The 16,840-nt window shown below is 41.6% G+C and overlaps 1 protein-coding gene across 4 annotated transcripts in view; it reads right to left on the reverse strand.

Moving 5' to 3' along the window:
* The window catches only part of WDR59 (WD repeat domain 59), a 93,039-nt gene that overhangs the window by 25,825 nt on the left and 50,374 nt on the right, over positions 1-16,840 (reverse strand). For all 4 annotated transcript variants that reach the window (XM_004754004.3, XM_004754003.3, XM_045076306.1 and 1 more), the window contains exons 14-18: positions 15,813-15,977; positions 12,695-12,790; positions 12,406-12,562; positions 11,856-11,925; positions 3,247-3,400 (exon numbers count right to left, since the gene is read on the reverse strand). In XM_004754004.3, the coding sequence (XP_004754061.1) occupies positions 3,247-3,400; positions 11,856-11,925; positions 12,406-12,562; positions 12,695-12,790; positions 15,813-15,977 (642 nt within the window). The remainder of the gene's footprint in view (positions 1-3,246; positions 3,401-11,855; positions 11,926-12,405; positions 12,563-12,694; positions 12,791-15,812; positions 15,978-16,840) is intronic.

Here is a 16,840-nt window from a genome sequence, read left to right on the forward strand (position 1 = left end):
CTGGTGTGTGGTTTGGGGGGCACAGGGGAAACTGGGAGCCTTGACCTCAGGGCCACAGGTCTATTTTCGGAGTGATGGGTGAGCAAGCACACACGGGAAATGGAGAGAAAGAGGGAGCAAGGCTGAAGAGCTGCCCTCCCGAGGGCGCTCACTAATGGCATGAGTGCGAAACTGGGGCGGAAAAGCACTGCCGATGGAAATCAGAAATTATTCTATTAACTTCAAGACCGCCTCAGTTATTTACATTAGCTCTATTTTAGCTACATAAACTGAAGCATGGGTGGAGGTTGCAGAATTTTAGAAATGTTTATAGGCCAAGGCCTAATGTTTATCACAAGTTCTGGGTCCTCTGATTTGCCCTAAGACTAAACAATATTTCATCAACTATTAATAGTTGGTCCAGTTACCAGATGAATGTTAGCATCTCTCTGGGCTTTCTAACTTCCTGTGAAATTTGACAGTTGGCTTTGGTTGTTGATTTTTTTTTAGGTCTCTCCCATTTTTTTAATATTTAGGAATGAATCTTGGAATTCCATCCAGAGAACATTTGGGTGAATATAATAATATGACCTAAGTAGGGCAGGTTAAAAACACATAAAAACAAGAGAAACAAACAGTAAAATCCCCAGTGGGTCCATAAAGCTTCTTATAATCTCCAAAACACTCTATAATTACTTCATGCTTTACTTTACATGCTATACTTTAATGCAGTTATATTCTTTTTCCTTTACTCTTACTCATTTAATGATCTCAAGGGTAGAGATCTGAAAGAGAATAAAGATATGTAGGGGGAAAACGGGGGCTGAAAATAAAGACTTAAGCACAAAGAAATGTAGTAATCTAGAATCATTTTGAGAACAAAAGTAATGAAAGTGGTATTATTTGACATGTCAAACTAGATACCTGAGGATAAAAAAATACTCCTCGAGGAATAAAACTATATCGACCTCTAAAAGGAAGGAAGATCGTCTCTGTAAGATATCACGGCCATACTTCATTTCCCTCACTCCCCCAGTCCCCGCCTTCGGCCCCATGTAATGGGACGGACATGAACAAGGCTCAAGGAGAGATCAATTTAATTTCAGATTCATCACAAAATGACTCACTCGTTTAACTGCTTATGAGGTTGAACCACATGAAACTTTCTGAGGTTAAAAACAGTCAAGTATCAGTAATTTCATAGGATTTCACCGAATTACTATATGTTACCCACTGAGATGTGCTTCCCTCCCCCAGAGCTTCTAGGGTTCTTACGATGTTCTATTTCTTTGCCCTTGTGACTGTTAATTCACTGAATTATATGCTTATGATCTGTGAACTTTTCTGTATGTATATCACACAGAAATACAAACGTTTCATATAAAATTACCATTAGTAACTACCCGTATTTTATATGGTCAGTCTCTGAAATACAACGTCAAGATCACTTACTATACTAGGTCATCCTAAGGGACTATCATAGCCTGTGGAGAAGCTGTATACTGGGAGTCATCCCAAAGTGAAGTATCACAGTCTTTCCCCTCCTCCCCAACAGATCCTGTCTGGTAAAAGGTAACTATCTATGTGCTTTTGGTCCCTCTTTATAATTATGGTGTTTATGGCAGACCATGAAAAACATGAATATAAGGCTATACAAATGTTTTGGCATTAGGAGAGGTCCCACCATGGAACGGGAGTTATTTTGACTAAGGCGTGGCCTTTCTGCACTGTCAGAGTCAAAATGCTAGTCTACCTCTTTTCCCAATCCAAACCCAAGCACGAGTAACACATGACATGACTCAGAGGAGGATTCAGACCTAGCTCTTGGCTAAAAGATCTCCTCAGCCTGGCCCTGATGCTGAATAAAATTCCCCCACTTACCCAACCACGAGTTTGTTTTGACTGTTAGTCAATAAAATGCCTGCTAGCTTGCTTAGAGGGAAGAAAACCTAAGAATTTTTAATGTAAAGGACTTGGGAAGATAAGTCAGGGACAGCCAGAGGGGCACAATTCCACCAGAGAGGTGAAGGGGCCTACAGAACGGCAATAATCACTGTCTCCATTCAACGGAGTGGTCTTGTCCAAGGTTGGTCCACCTCAATCAGCTCCTGCTGTCCATTTCAGTCGCATACAAACTCTAAGACTCGACAAGTCAGAGGTGGCCACCTACCAGTGTGGACCAAGGCCAGACAATACATTGCAATCAAAGTGCAGGCACCTCTGACACTAGCTGGAAATTGGGTTTTTATTTAAAATAACTCAACTTTTTAAAAAACACATTCCATCTATAGTCAATCCATCATTTCCCAATTAGTTGGGGACAGAAACAAAGAATTCCTAAGGACTGAGCTGGTTAATAACTCAGCGGTAGCTCTGTTTAAAACATCATTGTCAGTTAAAAGCCAGTTTAAACCAGCCTCTCAGTCTGACAACACAGAGAGAGTTCTTAGCATTCCTACGCTCTGCCAACCTTCTCTACATTATCGTCACCAAAGGCTTCTGACAGCTAAATAGCTACATTAGGGATGACGAGTTCTTGAAGAACCCAGGAACACAAGGATGGGCTCAGGGGATTTTCATATAAACTTATCCGTTCAGATGGGCACTCTGGTGCAGACAGTAAAACCATAAGACCCCTCACAGATCAACTTTAAAACTTCTCACCGCTGTGACGTTCTAAATATCTTGAGATCGCAAGCCTTCAGAAGCTTCCCTTAATTTGCGGACAAACATAAGAACACTAAGGAAGATCTGCAGGTTAATAATTCTACTTGAGGGCGCCTGGGTGGCTCAGTGGGTTAAGCCGCTGCCTTCGGCTCAGGTCATGATCCCAGGGTCCTGGGATCGAGTCCCGCATCGGGCTCTCTGCTCAGCAGGGAGCCTGCTTCCCTCTCTCTCTCTCTGCCTGCCTCTCTGTCTACTTGTAATCTCTGTCTGTCAAATAAACAAATAAAATCTTTAAAAAATAATAATAATAATAATTCTACTTGAAACAATGGGAATCACCTTAACAAATGGGGTAACGGGATAGGGTTAGATGGGGAGTGAAGAATATGGATTATAACAGAACCAACTCACCCCTCCACACACAATTCACAATAGTTAAAATCAACTGTAAGGAACAAAGCAAAGGTCCTTCTTGAACAAACCAATTTTGGAAGTTGAAGACTAAGGTGGATTACTAACTTTGCTGTGCATAGCAGGTAGGGAGACAAAAAACAAGAATCCAGTCGGAATTAGAATCATAGACCATGGCCTGCTGCTTACCCGCTCCTTGTAGTAGAAGGAGCTGATGGAGACCTGCTCCTTCTCACTGCGAGTGGGGCTCCCACTGTATAAACGAAGGTTCCCAGGGGCTTCTGTGCGGATCTTCATGGGCGCAATCAAGCCAGTATGATAAGCAGACAAGGCTGACAGAGACCTGTGGTTGAAAATGCAGAATTATCCATATTGGCTACAGTCTTCCCATATTTCCAAGTAGTGTTGCTCTTAAGCACATGATGAAACCAAGAGAAAAGATGGGTAAAATGGGGAAAAAAAAAAAGAAAAAGACCAAAATGAACTTATAAAACAAAACAAAACAAAAACGCTTTGTCTGTTAAAACAGAGAATACTTCCAATTGTATACATAGACAATTCAAGAAAATCAGCAAATTAGTAGAGCAAATAAGTGAATTTAAATAGGAGGCCAATCTATAAAAATCTACTTATTTCTATACATTAGAAACAAACATTTGGAAATAAACATTAAAAATTTTTCATTTACAATAGCATCAAATACCTAGAAACAAATTTAATTTAAAAATGTGCATTGAAAATATAAAATATTGCTGAGAAATTAAAGAAAACCCAAACCAATAGAGACATATATGATGTTAGTGGATTGGAAGTTTCCATTATTATTGTTAAGGTGTCCATTTTCTCCAAATTGATCTACAGAGTCAACACATTTCCAATTAAAATATGAATAGGCTTTTTTTCTGTAGAAACCAATAAGCCATTTCATATTTTTATAAGACTACAAAAGACTTGGAGTAAGCAAGCAATCCTGAAGAATAATAAAGTTGGAGGACACACCTTTGCAAACACGAAGACTTACTGTATAAAAACTACATTAAGAGTACAATGTTAGGGGTGCCTGGGTGGCTCAGTCCCGGGGTCCTGGGATCGAGCCCCGCATCGGGCTCTCTGCTCAGCAGGGAGCCTGCTTTCCTCTCTCTCTCTGCCTGACTCTCTGCCTACTTGTGATCTCGGTCAAATAAATAAATAAAATCTTTAAAAAAAAAAAAAAAGAGAGAGAGAGTATTAATGTTAGGGGCACCTGGGCGGCTCAGTCATCAAGCGTCTACCTTCAGCTCAGGTAATGATCCCAGGGTCCTGGGATCAAGCCCTTCATCAAGCTCCTTGTTTGGCGGGAAGCCTGCTTTCCCTCTCCCACTCCCCCTGCTTGTGTTCATGTTCTTGCTGTGTCTCTCTCTCTCTGTCAAATAAATAAATTAAATCTTTAAAAAAAACTTTTTTTTAAAGTATAGTGTTAGATAGCATCCAACAGTACATTGAAAAGATTATTCACCACAACCAAGTGGAATTTATTCATGGGATGCAAGGTTGGTTCAACACTCCCAAATCAACCAATGTTAATCAATGCATTAATAAAAGAAAGGACAAGAACCATATGATCCTCTCAGTAGATGCAGAAAAAGCATTTGACAAAGTACAGCATTCTTTCTTGATTAAAACCCTTCCCAGAGTAAGGACAGAGGGTACATACCTCAGTATCATAAAAGCCATCTATGAAAAAACCACAGCAAGTATCATTCTCAATGGTAAAAAGCTAAGAGCTTTCCCCTAAGGTCAGAACATGGCAGGGATGTCCACTCTCACCACTGCTATTCAACATAGTACTAGAAGTCCTAGCCTCAGCAATCAGACAACAAAAAGAAATAAAAGGCATCTGAATCAGCAAAGAAGTCAAACTCTTACTCTTTGCAGATGATATGATACTTTATGTGGAAAACCCAAGACTCCACCCCAAAACTGCTAGAACTCATACAGTTATTCAGCAAAGTGGCAGGATATGAAATCGATGCACAGACACCAGTTGCATTTCTATACACCAACAATGAGACAGAAGAAGGAAAAATTAAGGAGTCGATCCCATTTACAACTGCACCAAATATTTTAAGATACCTAGGAATAAACCTAACCGAAGGGGCAAAGGACCTGTACTCAGAAAACTATAAAGTACTTAGGAAAGAAATTGAGGAAGATACAAAGAAATGGGAAAATGTTCCCATACTTGTGGATTAGAAGCATAAATATTGTTAAAATGTCCATCCTACCTAGAGCAATCTACACATTCAAAGCTATCCCTATCAAAATACTATCAACTTTTTTCACAGAGCAGGAACAAACCATCCTAAAATTTGTATGAAACCAGGAAAGACCCCAAATAGCCAGAGCAATGTTGAAAAAAAAAACCAAAACTGGTGGCATCACAATGCCAGACCCCAAGATCTATTTCAAAGCTGTAATCGAAAGAGTACGGTACTGGCACAAAAACAGACACATAGGTCAATGGAACAGAAGAGAGAGACCAGAAATGGACCTTCAACTATATGGTCAACTCATCTTCAACAAAGCAGGAAAGAATGTCCAATGAAAAAAGTCTCTTCAACAAAAGGTGTTAGGAAAATTGGAGAGCCTCATACAGAAGAATGAAACTGGACCATTTCCTTATACCACACACACAATAGACTAAAAATGGATGAAAGGCCTCAATGTGAGACAGGAATCCTTCTCAAACCCTTGAGAAGAACACAGGCAGCAACCTCTTCAACCTCAGCTGCAGCAACTTCTTCCTAGACACACCGCCAAAGGCAAGGGAAGCAAAGGCAAAAATGGAATATTGAGGCTTCATCAAGATAAAAAGCTTTCGCACAGCAAAGAAAACTGTCAACAAGACCAAAAGACAAGAGACAGAATGGGAGAAGATACTTGCAAATGACATATCAGATAAAGGGCTAGTATCCAAAATCTATAAAGAATTTGTCAAACTCAACAACCAAAACACCTTGATTTAATCCAGTCAAGAAATGGGCAGGAGACATGAACAGAACATTATGCAAAGAAGACATACAAATGGACATACAAATGGCCAACAGACACATGCAAAAGGGCTCAACGTCACTCAGCATGAGGGAAATACAAATCAAAACCACAATGAGATACTACCTCACACGAGTCAGAATGGCTAAAATTAACTGTTCAGGAAACAACAAATGTTGGCAAGGATGCAGAGAAAGGGGAACCCTCCTACACTGTTGGTGGGAATGCTAGCTGGTACAGCCACTCTGGAAAACAGTATGGAGGTTCCTTGAAAAGTTGAAAATAGAGCTACCCTAGGACCCAGCAATTGCGCTACTGGGAATTTACCTGAAAGATACAAATGTAGGGATATGAAAGGGGCACCTGCACCACAATGTTTACAATAGCAATGTCCACAACAGTCAAACTATGGAAAGAGCCCAGATGTCCATCAACAGATGAATGGATAAAGAAGATTGTATATACACAATGGAATATTATGCAGCCATCACTAAAATGAAATCTTGCCATTTGCAACAACGTGGATGGAACTAGAGAGTATTATGCTAAGCGAAGTAACTCAATCAGGGAAAGAAAATTATCATATGATCTCACTGATGGAATCTGAGAAACAAGGCAGAGGATCACAGGGGAAGAGAGGAAAAAAATGAAACAAGAGGAAATGAGAGAGGGACACAAACCTATATTAAGAGACTCCTAAACTCAGGATGCCTGGGTGGCTTAGTTGGCTGGGCATCTGCTTTCAGCTCAGGTCACAATCCAGAGACCTGGGATCAAGTCCTGCATCAGGCTCCCTGCTCGATGGGAAGCCTGCTTTTCCCTCTGCCTGCTCTACCTGCCTTCCTCCTGCTTGTGCTTTCTCTCTCTCTCTCTCTGTGACAAATAAATAAAAATCTTTATGAAAAAAAGAAGAGAGCGAGAGAGACTCCTAATCTCAGGAAACAAACTGAGGGTTACTGGAGTGGAGGGCGATGGGAGGGATCGGGTAGCCGGCAGATGGACACTGGGGAGGGTATGTGCTATGGTGAGCGCTGGGAATTGTGTAAGACTGATGAATCACAGACCTGTACTCCTGAAACAAATAATACATTATATGTTAATAAAAAAAAGGGGGGGACAGTGTTGGCATACAGAAAAACCTATAGATCAAAGGGGAAAAATAACAAACTCCAGAAACAGACCCACAAACAGGGTCAACTGATTTTCAACAATGATATCAAATGCAATTTTATTTAAAAGATTTTATGTACTTATTTGAGAGAGAGAAAGTACAAGTGAGGGAAAGGGCAAAAGGGGAGGGAAAAGCAGATTCCCCACCAAGCAGGGAGCTCAACACAGGGCTTAATCCCGGGACCCCAGGATCGTAACCTGAACAAAAGGAGGAGGCTTAAGCAACTGAGCCACCAGGCATCCTAATGCAATTTTTTTTTAATCAATGCAAATTCAATAAGAAAATTCCATTTTTTCCTTAAATGGTGCTGGAATAATTATATATCTCAATTGAAAAAAGTGAACTTTGGCCCCTACTCACATCATAGACAAAAATTAATTTGAGATAGACTATAGCCTTTAAATAAGGGATCTAAAACTATAAATTTTTAAAAGAAATTGGAAGAATATTTTTGTGACCTTGGGTAGGCTAAGTTTTTTTTTCTAGAACACAAAGGCATTAATCATAGAATTTTTTAGGTGACAGACAGGACTTCATCAAAACTAAAAACTTCTTGGGGCACCTGGGTGGCTCAGTGGGTTAAAGCCTCTGCCTTCAGCTCAGGTCATGATCTCAGGGTCCTGGGATAGAGCCCCACATCGGTTCTCTGCTCAGCAGGGAGCCTGTTTCCTCCTCTCTCTGCCTGCCTCTCTGCCTGCTTGTGATCTCTGTCTGTCAAATAAATAAATAAAATCTTAAAAAAAAAAAACCTAAAAACTTCTTGTTTACTAAAAATAATTAGGGAAAGAGAAAGATAAGCCACAGACTCAGGGAAAATTAACACATACTTCTAGTAAAGGATTTACAACCAGAATAAAGTATTACCACAGGGGCGCCTGGGTGGCTCAGTGGGTTAAGCCACTGCCTTCAGCTCAGGTCATGATCTCAGGGCCCTGGGATCGAGTCCCGCATCCGGCTCTCTGCTCAGCAGGGAGCCTGCTTCCTCCTTCTCTCTGCCTGCCTCTCTGCCTACTTGTGATCTCTCTCTGTCAAATAAATAAATAAAATCTTTAAAAAAAAAAAAAAAGTATTACCACAATAGGGCACCTGGGTGGCTCAGTGGGTTAAGCCTCTGCCTTCAGCTCAGGTAATGGTCTCAGGGTCCTGGGATCGATCCTGCATTGAGCTCTCTGCTCAGTATGTAGCCTGCTTCCCTGTCTCTCTCTGCCTGCCTCTCTGCCTACTTGAGAATTCTCTGTCAAATAAATAATTCTTTAAAAAAAAATTAACACAAATAAGTAATAAGAAAAATAGACCTAAAGAAATGGGCAAAATACTTGAACACGCATATCACAAAAGAAACCCAAATGTTCAATGAGCACACAAAAGCTGCGCAACATCACTAGCCATCACCTTGATGAGATACCGCGCACCTACCACAATGGCTAAAGTTGAAAAGACTGAAAACACCAAATTTTTGAGAGAATGTAGAGCAACCATGTGGTAATTTTTATTTTATCAGGCCCCAAACTGGAAATAACCCAGATATCCCTCAAGAAGAGAATGATAAATAAAATGCATTATTTCATACAATGGAACCACTGACATATATAGCTATATGGATCCATTTCAAAAACATTAAGTTGGGGGCACCTGGGTGTCTCAGTTGGTTAAGCAGCTGCCTTCAGCTCAGTCACTTTGATACCAGAGTCCTAGGACTGAGCCCCACATCAGGGCTCCCTGCTCAGCGGGGAGTCTGCTCCTCCCTCTCCCTCTCCAATTGCCCCCGCCCCCCACTCATTCTCTCTCTCTCAAATAAATACATAAAATCTTTAAGAAATTTTAAAAAAACAGGGATGCCTGGGTGGCTCAGTCGGTTGGGTGGCTGCCTTTGGCTCAGGTCACGATCCTGGCATTCTGGGATTGAGTCCCGAATCGGGCTCCTTGCTTCGCAGGGAATCTGTTTCTCCCTCTGCCTCTGCCTGCCACTCTGCCTGCCTGTGCTCTCTCTATCTCTCTGACAAATAAATAAATTAAAAATCTTTTAAAAAAATTTTTTTAAAAAACAAAAACAGTAAGTTGAACAAAATAGGTGAGATAAAAAATAGCACATGCTGCATGACATTCTGCTTAGATGAAGTTCAAGCACAGGCAAAACTAGAACTACAGTGATGGACGTCACAAGACAGGTTTCCTCTGCGTGGATGGACAGGGGAAACTTGGCTCTGTACCCTGGTCTGGGTGCTGGTCATCAAGGCATGCAATTCCCATTGGTGTACTGTAAATTAGACCTCAGTAAAATGCTGTTCCAAAGTCCAGATACTCATCTTCTGGTTTCCCTTTGAGAGTAGGTGGTTGATTTTTAATACAATGTTTAAAATAAGAAACCCAAAGCAATTACAGGGTCTCTGACATGTAACTCCTCAGTCCTGTCCACCAAGGTCTCGTCTGCCTGGGTTACTGCAGAGAATGGCAGACTCTCAGGAAAGCAGGAGGTGAATCTTCTCTCTTTCCTATAAATATGCTGATTCTATTCCAACCAGCACACCCAGATGTTTGCACCGGGAGGGCTTCCGTGTTATCCTGGTTGCTACACTGCAGAACCAGAAGTCTACATATGCAACTGGTAATATTTAAGCTTAAAAAACCAGTGGTAGGGGAGCCTGGGTGGTTAGGTGGGTTAAAGCCTCTGCCTTCGGGATCCTGGGATCGGGCCCCGCATCGGGCTCTCTGCTCAGCGGGGAGCCTGCTTCCTCCTCTCTCTCTGCCTGCCTCTCTGCCTACTTGCAATCTCTGTCTGTCAGATAGATAAATAAAATCTCTTAAAAAATAAAAAAATAAAAAACAAAAAAATAATAAAATAAAATAAAAAACTAGTGGTATGGGCAGGGGGGCTGCGCGTGTGTGGAGACAAGGGTATGTACCCAAACTTCCCACTCAATTTTGCTACACATTTAAAACTGTTCTAAAACATAAAGTTGATTAATGAAGAAAAAACACCCTTTACAGTATGTCCCAGCAATTCCTCTCCTAGATATGTACCTGAGAAAAATGAAAATCTAGGCCCTCACAAAAATTTGCATACAAATGCTCCTAGCAGCATCATTCATAATCACGAGGACGTGGAAATAACCCAAATGGCTATCGACTGATGAATAAAGAAAGAAAAGGTGGCATATATGTATGATAGAATATTATATGGCAATAAAAAGAAAGGAGGTTCTGATACGTGCTACATGTATGAGCCCTGAAAACAAAACACCAAGTGAAAGAAGCCTGTCACAAAGGGCCACGTAACTATATGATTCTATTTATATAAAATGCCCAGAATAGGCAAATTTACGTGCAGCCGTCACTACAGTCAATTCTACAACATTTTAAATGACCCCTAAAGGAAGCTGTATCCCCCAACCTGGCAACACTCCCAGGTACCCTAGAGGCAGGGTTGGGCAAACACTATCTACCTTCTGTCTCTGTGAATATACAACAATTATTTTAAATGGGTCAGCTATATCCTGTGTGAATTATATCTCAATAAAACAGTATAAACATAAACAAATACATGAACACATACACACACACACACACACACCAACAACCAGTAGTAATAATAGGAAACACAGAGCAACATGCCAGCCATTGTTCTAAATGCTTCTCGGGGATTTACACATTTAATCTTCCCAACAACTGAAGGAGGCAGGTGCCAGGATCATCCCCAAGTTATTGTTGAGGAAACTCAAGCCCAGTTTAGTAATTTGCCTAAGGTTACAGAGCAGCAGGGCCAACAAGAGGCCCCAGGGGCTTGGCTCCAAAGTCCACATTCCCATTTGCTACTTAGATTGCGTCTTAAAAAGAGACCAAAACAAATAAACCAAAAACCCCCACACAGAAAAATAACGGAGACCAGACAGAAAGCATGTTGAAATGCTAACAGTGACTCGCCAAGGAAAAGGAGAGCTTTCAAATTTTAATTTAAAACTTCCATATTGTGAGTTTTTCCAACCACTTAATGTCATTTTTAAAATAATTTAACATGTTTCAGTAATATTAGGAGTGCCATATTGGCGCTGTGGACCAGCAGATGATCTTTTTCATTACTTTTTTATTTTTATTCAATGTTCAAGTGATACTTTAGCAATAGGGGAAAAGCACATTAAAGAAGAATTTGCCTTGTGTTGACAACAGCTTTTTTTTTTTTTTAAGATTTTATTTATTCATTTGACAGACAGAGATCACAAGTAGACAGAGAGGCAGGCCGAGAGAGAGGGGAAGGGAAGCAGGCTCCCTCCTCAGCAGAGAGCCCGATGCAGGACTCGATCCCAGCACCCTGGGATCATGACCTGAGCTGAAGGCAGAGGCTTTAACCCACTAAGCCACCCAGGTGCCCTAACAACAGCTTTCATCAAACTACTTCTGATGGTTTGGTAGTAACTGGACCTCCCAAATCTTAGCTTAGTGGCAATTTCACGAACCTCATCTTTCTTGAATAAATCTTATAGTGGGTATTTACTGAAGAACTAAAAGCACCTGTCCAAAGACAAACTCAGTGCACATTCTCAGACGTCTGCCCACTTACGGCCCCGTGAACACAATGGACATCTGAATCTCTCAGGCTCACCTCGGAGTAGGTTCTGTTGGAGACACTGCTCGATGCATCGTCATTGGCCTTGTGAAATACACCAGATACCCTGACAAAGGAGACACCACATGTGCACATCAAGGTCAATTAGCTGCACGTGGGAAATCCGAAGCCGCCCTGGTCAGCCCTGACTGTAGCCATACATAACAAGGACGAGGGTCAGAATCGCTAGAATCCAGGAGGGATGGATTGTGTGTGGCATGGAAAAAATCTTCCCAGATACTTTATATCTGTATATAAACACAGGACAGGGTCCTGTCCTGTGTTGAGAATCAGGGATCTGAATAAGACTCAAGTTCATGCTCATGAGAATGCAAAAAATTAAAACTGTAATTCGGTTGAACACTCTTATGATGTGTCTGCAGAAGTTAATTTGGCATTAGACCATTTAACACTACAGCAGAGTTCCCAGGAAACAAAACCAAATGACAATTTCCTGATTTTTCTGAGATTTCTTTATAGACTACAGGACACTCTGGGCTTCTTGCTCTCAAAATCTAGAATCAGAGAACCAAAAAAAGAGACCCACCTGCTCCGCAGAACCTGGCCCCCGAGGTCCTAGGGAAGGGAATATTGGCATCCTGGTACGACCCGTAGGCAGTGGTCACCCGGGCAAACGTTGGTAAGGGTGGAGGGACGGAGTTTGGGAGTGCAAAGGGGTTGCTGGAAGTGCTGTCTTCTTGGTTCTGAAATTTAAAAATTAACAGACTAAAACCCACAAGCTGTCTTAAAGCTGACTTACAAAATACGGACACATTAGTTTGGGGAGGAAGAAACAAAATGGAACATCAAAGCAGAGGTTGGTAGGAGAATCCCACCACAAAAGACTCCAGGCAGGAGACGAGCTGGCGCAGGCAGGGCTCCAAACAACTCTGGTTTCGTTTCACTTTTTGCAGAGAAGTGTCTTTCAGGATCTAGAAAAGGCACGAAACACAGTCAAGAATAGCAACGTTCCTTCTCCTGATTCACTTTTATTCTTCAAAGCAGTGGGAAGTCGTGAAGATGCAGGGAGACGGGAGCGTGGCTGTGTCTGCGGCTTCCAATGAAGCATCCTCCCTCCCACCTCCTCTAGAGGCTCACAGAGCAGATTCGAGAAGCTCTCTCCTTAGCCAGGGCAGGCAAGGCTTGAGCGAAAACATTCTTATTTTTTTTTTTTTTAAGAAAACACATTCTTGGGCGCCTGAGTGGCTCAGTGGGTTAAGCCGCTGCCTTCGGCTCAGGTCATGATCTCAGGGTCCTGGGATCGAGGCCCGCATCGGGCTCTCTGCTCAGCAGGGAGCCTGCTTCCCTCTCTCTCTCTCTGCCTGCCTCTCTGCCTACTTGTGGTCTCTCTCTGTCAAATAAATAAATAAAATCTTTAAAAAGAAAAAAAAAAGAAAACACATTCTTTCCTGTGAATTCTACTCCTTTCCTCTCCTTCCAGCTGAACCCCCACCCCCTCATGAAAATCTCAGGATCCTAGAAGTAATACCCAATACAAGCCAGGGTGAACAGATTTCACTTCAGTGGAAATCACAACGTATCTTTTTTTTTTTTTTTTTTTTTTTGCTTCTTTAAAAACACAAATCCTAACATTTTAAAGCACATGCTATAGACATAAACCAACATACATACTGAAGACAGGCGTGTTAACTGGGCTTGTGGGTTGCACTACAGAAGTCATTACCCACGGGGGCTACACAGCATGTGAAGAGAGGTTAAGTCTGAACTGAGATGTGCGGGGGGGTCTGGGTGGCTCAGTCAGTTAAGCGTCTGGCATCAGCCCAAGTCATGATCTCGAGGTCCTGGAACTAAGCTCAGCTTCAGGCTCCCTCTGCTGCCCTCCCTGCTTGTTCTCTCTCTCTCAAATAAATAAAATCTTTAAAAAAAAAAAAAAAAAAAGGAAAGGCCCAATGTCAGCTGCTAGGCATGCTGAATTAAGATGTGTTGTAAGTGTAAACTTCATACCAAGTGTTGAAGATTTAGTACCAAAAAAAAAATGATGCAAACTCTTGCAATAATTTTTATATGGATTACATGTTGAGATGAGAATACTTTGCATATATTGGATTAACTAAAAATATTACTGAAATTAATTTACCTGCTTTCAATTTTTTCTTTTTTTAGTGTGGATACTAGAACATTTTAAATTATGTGTAGCCTGCATTCTATTTTTATTGGATGGCACTGAATTAGACCTTTAAAGATACCTCTTAATCCTATCATTTTTATAACAATAGCAACATCTATGTTTTTTGTATGTGCAAATAAGACAATGAAATATTCAAATTCTGAATAGACAAACAAAAAAACTCATAACTCCAGAGTCATAACTCTAGAGAACAAACAGATGATTACCAGAGGGGAGGGGGGTGGGGATAACAGGTGAAACAGGTACTAGGGATTAAGGGGTGCCCTTGTGATGAGCCCTGAGTAATGTACAGAATTGCTGAGTCACTATATTGTATACCTGACACTAATCTAACACTACATGTTAATTATACTTGGATAAAAAAAAAATTTCCAAGCACAAAATGTACCTATATAACAAAATCAAAGTAGCATTTGAGAGATCCTTACACCCCTTGAAAAATTTCTTGGTCACGTATCTCCCTCCAGGAAGATGGGTCAAGTGTCTATGATAGAAACGAGGCAAAGGCTGAATAGCGTTTGGGTCATCTTGGTTTGTCAGGACATTTCAGTTACTTCACTCATGATGCTGCTCAAACTGAAAAAGGTGTACCATGCCCAGCTCGTGGGGCATTTTTTTTTACGATTTTATTTATTTATTTGATAGACAGAGATCACAAGTAGGCAGAGGCAGGCAGAGAGAAGAGGGGGGAAGCAGGCTCCCTGCTGAGCAGGGAGCCCGATGTGGGGCTCGATCCCAGGACCCTGGGATCATGACCTGAGCCAAAGGCAAAGGCTTTAATCCACTGAGCCACCCAGGTGCCCCTTGTGGGGCATTTTTAATAGAGATTCTGCCTTATCAGCTCTGCAGGAAAAGCAACTTTCTGAGTCCACAGGAGCAAGGACCAGATGCCAGGCTATCCTACCACCATTCAGGCACTGCCATCCCTTTAGACACTTCACCTGGAGAGCTAGCCAGCCTCACCTGAGCAGGGCACCACCTTCTTCCATGAAATGAATTTTTTTTATTTTTTTTATTTTTTAATTTTAATGTTCTCAGAATTATTATTATTTTTTAAAGATTTATTTATTTGTCAGAGAGAGAGAGAGCACAAGCAGGGGGAGTGGTAGGCAGAAGGAGAAGTGGTAGGAAAAGCAGGCTCCCCGCTGAGCAAGGAGCCCAATTTGGGGCTCAATCCCAGTACCCTGGGATTATGACCTAAACTGAAGGCAGACGCCTAACCGACTGAGCCACTCAGGCATCCTGGAACGGATTTAAAAGAAAAAAAAAAAACAAAAACCAGAGAAAAAAAGACCTAAGCTGAGATCAAGAGTTGGACACTTAACTGACTGAGCCACTCAGGCATCCCTTGTTTTCCAATTATAAAATACCTTTTAGCTTCAGAATACACCTAGCCTACTGTTCCCAGATAAATGAAAATGTACTGCAGGGTTCTTAACCTGGGATTCATGCAGAGTTTTAATGAGATCTATGAGCAGATTATATACAACGACAGAACTACAACTATTTACACGCAATATTTCTAAGATTATATAAGGCATCTGTACAAATTTCTCTGGGGAAGGGTTCATTGTTTTCATTTAATGTTTGAAGGGGCTCCATGATCCAAAAAGGTTAAGAACCACGGCCCTGATGTTTTCTATAGACAATAAAGTTAACAGAGAAGCACATCCGCACAGATGGACTTTCAAATCTCATCTACTGGAGCTTTCATTCAACTTGACCATGCAGCTTAAGATGCTGATGCCCATGAACAGACGTTTCCTCTTACGACACTACGGAGAACATGTGAACAGAGAGCCCACCTTTAGCAGCTTCGCTTTCATCGTGGATGTGATGGTTGTAGGGTTGATAAACTGGAAGGAAGGGGCAGCGTTGTTGGGGTACTGTGCGGGGAATTTCACCAGCATCTTGACACGGTGGCTGCTGCAGTGCACAGACACCGTGCAGCTCCTGTCCGCCGCATCCATCTACAGGCAACAAAGGAGCAACAGCTTAGGAGAGGAACCATCGGGCATCTCCGGACACTAATACATTTAAACAAGCTGACTGCAAGCTCGAGGTTCCCGGGACCGGGGTGAAGGGAGACTTTCCAGAGACAAACCAATTTGGAAGACTGAGACAACTCGTGTTGAAGACAGATTTTTAATTTTGGCACTGATTTAATAAGTTCAAAGTATTTTGACTTAAAAAAGCTTCAGCCTGAAGCTGTGAGGTAGACTGAAACTTGTTATATTTATTTTGAGATGAGAAAAGAGAGCAGGAAGAAGTGAAATACCGGTCTGAGTTAAAAAAGTACTCCTGGGAAAATCCACGGAGACAGCGGATTAGTGGTGCCCAGGTGGGGGTGGGGTGGGCCCCCCCAGCAATGGGCCGTGAATGGGTATAGGACTTTTTAGGGATGATGAAATGATGAAAATGCTGTGGAATTAGTGGTGATAATGGCAGAGCTCTGTGACTATTCTATGAACCACCAAATTATACACTTTAGAAGGGCAAACTTCATACTTACGTGAATTACATCTCAGTACTTTTTAAAAAAGCACTCCTGGAAAAGGAATCAAGACCTCCTTCTTAAACTAGAATCACTTGGCTATCCACACCAGTCTTACCTGTTCTCAACAGAGGGGTATGATCTGAATTGATACAGATAATCAATTAATCAAAGAATCCTTTCTCTCTCTTGATTGATACAGATAATCAATTAATCAAAGAATCCTTTCTCTCTCTTGATTTCTCGCACTGCCATCCGGAGAAGGCAGCTGGAGTAGAGCAAAGAAAGGCGCACACATGGGAAATCTGGAGACAGATTCAAATAGCTGCTGACTTCCTA

Source organism: Mustela putorius, unplaced genomic scaffold, assembly GCF_011764305.1.
Source record: "Mustela putorius furo isolate JIRA1106 unplaced genomic scaffold, ASM1176430v1.1 tig00000174_pilon_pilon_pilon, whole genome shotgun sequence".
Classification (NCBI taxonomy): domain Eukaryota; kingdom Metazoa; phylum Chordata; class Mammalia; order Carnivora; family Mustelidae; genus Mustela; species Mustela putorius.